The sequence below is a fragment of the Fopius arisanus genome, unplaced genomic scaffold (genome assembly GCF_000806365.1).
Source record: "Fopius arisanus strain USDA-PBARC FA_bdor unplaced genomic scaffold, ASM80636v1 scaffold00045, whole genome shotgun sequence".
Taxonomy (NCBI): Eukaryota; Metazoa; Arthropoda; class Insecta; order Hymenoptera; family Braconidae; genus Fopius; species Fopius arisanus.
Window position 1 is genome coordinate 946017 of NW_011887784.1, and position 4946 is coordinate 950962.

General features: G+C 35.5%; 1 protein-coding gene across 5 annotated transcripts in view; it reads left to right on the forward strand.

The window, feature by feature from the left end:
* Positions 1 to 2691: 2691 nt before the first annotated feature.
* Positions 2692 to 4946, forward strand: part of LOC105267282 (uncharacterized) — a 21357-nt gene continuing 19102 nt past the window's right edge. For 4 of the 5 annotated variants that reach the window (XM_011306016.1, XM_011306018.1, XM_011306021.1 and 1 more), the window contains exons 1-2: positions 2692 to 2789; positions 4325 to 4809. In XM_011306016.1, the coding sequence (XP_011304318.1) occupies positions 4623 to 4809 (187 nt within the window). In that variant the 5' untranslated portion in view covers positions 2692 to 2789; positions 4325 to 4622. The remainder of the gene's footprint in view (positions 2790 to 4324; positions 4810 to 4946) is intronic. The other variant, XM_011306017.1, reaches the window with a different exon arrangement.

Consider the following 4946-nt stretch of genomic DNA (forward strand, 5'->3'; position numbering starts at 1 on the left):
AAATCAGGATTATGCTAATCAATTGAAATTCGAGTTAATTGAAAGTTTGTAATAATTAAAAATACGAACAATGAAAAAACCAGGATTTTTTATTTCGATGTTTTTGCGATGTTTTTGCGATGTTTTTTATTCGGTTTTTTGAAGAATCCTCAGTGAATTGCGAGGACCGTAGGAGTGGAACTGGTGTGATCCACTTACTGAATCGTATAAAAGAGTAAAATCCGTAAAGGGCTGATGGACTCGTGGCTTACCATAAAAAACATCATGCATAATGCGACTGCAGTAGCAAAAGTTTGGTGGAGATGTCGGAGTCGGATGTATCGAGAGAAGTTGATTTTACGGGTTTACCAGATGATGCGAGATGGAAAATTTTCTTGCTTTCTAATGGCCGTTGTTTTCTACTCCACAAAACTCGCGAATATCTCCAGAACAATCGGCAGAAAAAACGTCTACACGAAGAATTTTTCTAATCAAAACTGGACTAGGAGTCGAGCGGTCGTTCAATGTATTCGTCTTGCAGGAATTTTTTTCGAAACTCTTGTAGAAACTACAAAATCCTCGCAGAATTTTCCTTTAAAATATTTCCAGTGGCACTAAAATGTCAAAATACCATTAATAACCTAGTTAAAAATACCTAAAAATTCATTTAATATAATTCTAGTCATTTCATTCCCATGATTTTTGTTTTAATATCAATCCAAAAATATATTTTTGAAATAAATATTCAAAATATAATATATTCAATTGGAATTGTAATATTTATAAAACTCTAAAGATGTGATAATTTTCCCAGATAATTTGCTATTACATATTTCAAGAAAATCATATAATAAATATCTGAAGTCTAATCCGCTGTGCGACCAGATGTCAGTGATGATTTTTAATTTTTCCTCAATAACTATTGATTAAATATATAGATATTGATTTAATGAAAATGTACTAGTCCAAGTACTTTTTTCTACTTACGGATAATAATCCTCCAACATAATGGCGATTCATAAATCTAAATGATAAAATGATAAATGATAAAACAACATTGACTAAAAACACAATCTCTCCCCAGAATTTAAACTGTGTTTTTTACTCAGATTTTTGGAGAGCAATTGCGGAATTGCCCAGGAAGGGTTCCTGTCCGTCGGCTAAATTAAACTATAAATTTTTCCCCACGCAATCCCAATCCCCGCAGTCCCCGAAATGACAAAATATCATTAATTTATGGGGTCGTAAACCCCTTGGAATCGGATGTATATCAACAAAGCTGGACTAATTACGCGTGTAGTGGACAAGCATCTTTCACCAATGTCTCCAGCGGATTCATCCGGCTTTCCATTCCCAATGGCAGTCATCTGGGCCAACGACAGGAGGCATTAACGTCCGAGAAAATACTCAACAAGTTTTCATTCATCTGCCAGCATCATATCATCTCAATCGTCTCCCGATAAATGCCTCATCAGGACGTTCATACATATTTTTATTCTCAATCGTCACACTGAGAAAAATAATTACTTCTTCCGAGGAGATTTGCACCGTTGGAGAATTATTTGAATTTCAAATAAAAGAACTTGGGGTTTTTATAACATTTTTCTGGCCAATTACCGTCATCCAGGGGATTGTAAAAACTATTCAAATGAGTGGAATTGATTAAAAACAATATTTCATCGGATCTTTGAAAATTTCAATTTTTAACAGTGACATCAAATTTCTATGGAATTATTCATTTATTAATCCATTGATTTTTGGAATCTTCAAATAATTTTCTATTTTTTTAATTGAAAATTCAGGAAACAATTTCTCGGAATTTTCGATTTATTGAAAATTCAATCATCATTTAACATGAAAAATTGAATTTGAACTTTTTTGAACTTTGAATTGAATTATAACAAAATTAATGGAACATTGGAGTCTCTAAAATAAAACGACGTGAATAATGCAATAATACGTAACAATAATTTTTTAACAAATCCCTAAATACTTATTTATGTATTTATTATAGTTTGTTAAAAGAGGAAAACCTTAAAAATTAGGGATTGAAAAATATTTATTATGCCGCTATAACTATAACCGCTAACCCCAGCACCTGTGAAATAAAAATGGAATTAAAATGTAGGAGTAAAAGAATTAATTTCGTCAATCACGAGTCGTGATGATATGACGAAATCCAAAATGGATATTCCAACGATTGTTTAATAAAAATTATCTGAAAGAATGAAAATGGGGAAGGTATACATCCCTTCTGGGATGAGAAGATGTGAATGCTGGTGAAGAGGTACGCGAGGTACGCGAGATACGCGAGATACGCGAAGTACGCGAAGTACGCGAGGTACGCGAGCTAGGCGACACAGTGTTCTGAGGTTTTATAAGGAAGGAGAAGGAAAAGTGGAGGTGGGCAGGTGAGACGTAGGTGGAAGGGAAGAGAGTGAGGGGTTCTCTCCGAAGTTGTTTCTTTCGCCTCTCGTTTGGTTTGTTGAAAAGGTAGAGCGGTGTCAGGAAGGAGTCGCGTTGGGGCCCCCAGTCCGGGACTTGCCAGCGTCACGTCATCGTCTCGAGGACCTAGTCTGGTGCGCGCTTCCAACCAATTGCATTGCAAATATCATACCGACAAATACACATCACGATTGGCTACCAAAATGGCCGCCACCTGACAATCGATCATTTTTTTTTTTTTATTCTTTCCCCCTGAGGTTTTTTCCATGATTTTACTTCGCTTTTTTTTTTGTCGCGAGTGCAATGGTGAACTGTGACGTGTAAATTGTTTGTTGGATTAACACTTGAGATTTATTTGGCCCGAGGTAAACTGAATTTTTAGTCTCGTTTGCACAATTTTTTACTCGCCCTCGCCCGTTTTTTGTTGTTTTTTTTTTTCACCGCGGGGACTTATATTTTAAATTATCTATCGAGCACCAAGAATGCAGATTGGCTGCATTGCCTGCAGAAGTGAATGTTGATTCGATATGGAAATTCCGAATGGATCTGAAAGTTGAGTTGGGGATCTTGCGGGGAGGCGATTGTTGAGGGATTTTTCGGGATAACAGGTGGGAAAAAAAAAATAACGTGTCCGGAGGCTCTTCGGGGGCGTCCTTGGCTTTTCGAACTACCGGTTCTCTTGCTCTCTCTCTCTTTCTCGGAGGGAAAAAGGATCTTGTCCATTGGGGATACTGCGGGGATGGGAAATTCTTTTTTTTTCTTTTTTCACAGGTAATGGGGATTGGTATTCGTGGAAATGAGGATGCACCGCGTTCAAGCGGCACGGCAGCTCTTTTCATGTTTGCAAAATAAAAATCACGTAATTAGTACGAATTTCGATTTATGGAATTGTTCTGGGAAATTTCGGAAATTGTTGCACCGATTTTCAGGAATTCCCCTGTTTTTTTTTTAAGATTGAAAATGAAGAATTTTTGAAAATTTCTTGTTTCATAGTTCGTAAGAATATTTTATAAAATTTAATAGATATCAATTTTCAGACTCCTTACAATTATTCCTTAATTACTTTTAATGAGGAGTAACGCAGAAATAATGAAATATAATTAGTTAGGAAACAAAAATCTTTGAGACGAAATTGTCTCAGAAATGATTTCCAGTACTTTATTGGGATGATAATTTTGTGTTATAAATAATAAATTGAATAAATAATATTTCACATGATTGATCTTCAAGGAGAGAAAATTAAGAGATCATTATATGTATTATATCGTTATTATCAAAGGATGCACGCTTCATTGAAAACGAAAAGGTGTGGGAGCGAATAATCCAGTAATATTTTCCTGTGAAAATTATGTAATTTTGTTGAACTTATTCTCGCTAATAATTTTTGATTGGCGTTTCGTAGTTGATCATTGATGAGGAAATGCCGACTTGCCTTTCATATTGTTTCAGCAAACGAAGTCTGCAAACGACTGCAGTAAATATTATTACCCCGGCAATATCTTTATCTCAATTTAATGACAAAATTCATGAGATTGACTGCATACAATTGATCTAAAATAGAAAGTTCAAGGAATAAAATATTCACAAAATTTCCCCGATAAAAATTATAATCTTTCTTGGTTACTTCCAGCAATAACTCAAACTTTAGATCGCACCATCAATTATTGATGAGGAAACATTCCTCTGCCTTTCATATTTCAATACAATTTAGAGTAGCTCCAAATAAAATTGAGAAAAAACCTCATCCTTTTTTGTGGGGAAATTGAAGGGATGGGGTGACGATAATTACTAAAATCAAATAACTCATTAAAAATAGAAATAAAATTGAGGAAATTTCCACCACAAACTAAACGAGCTTACGTCAAAGATTTAAAGTAAAATTTTTTTTTTTTCATTTCAGATCATAAAAAAGAGAAAAAAAAAGGAAAAAAAGGTAGATTGAGACGAGATCCAGCTGTTGTGCGGTTCCAATGAGGTTCTCACAAGGACGTATTTACGCACTCAGAAAGTCGTTCGTGTACCGGTGGGAAAGATTGAAATTTTAACGAACCACATAGGAAGTGCAACGAGAAACTGACAGAGAGAAGAGATTGAGAATTTATATATATAAAACGAGAGGCTGACCGGTGGCTGGTCAAACGCATCTTGTGGTTTTGCGTTTTAACGGTATTGAGAGTTAAAATACTCATTCGTTTTGTATGAGGCTGAGGCCTAATCGAATTCCAGAGATGATACGAGTTGGTGTGTGGATGTGGGTAATCGTTGGGGCGTATCTCCTGCACTACGCCTACGGTCATGTTGCCCTCAAGTTCCCACGTGCAAGAAAGTATGATCTTGATTTTTTGGACAGCGCTAGAACACCAGGACCTTGTGGAATGCCTAGAGGTAAATGTAGATCATTAAATCATTTTTTATCGTCACCTGCATGTGGGGTCTTTCCATAGGGGTATATAACGAAAATACATACGATAAGTGCAATCGATAAAAGAAACATTGGGTTCAGTTGAGAAAAAAGGAAATTT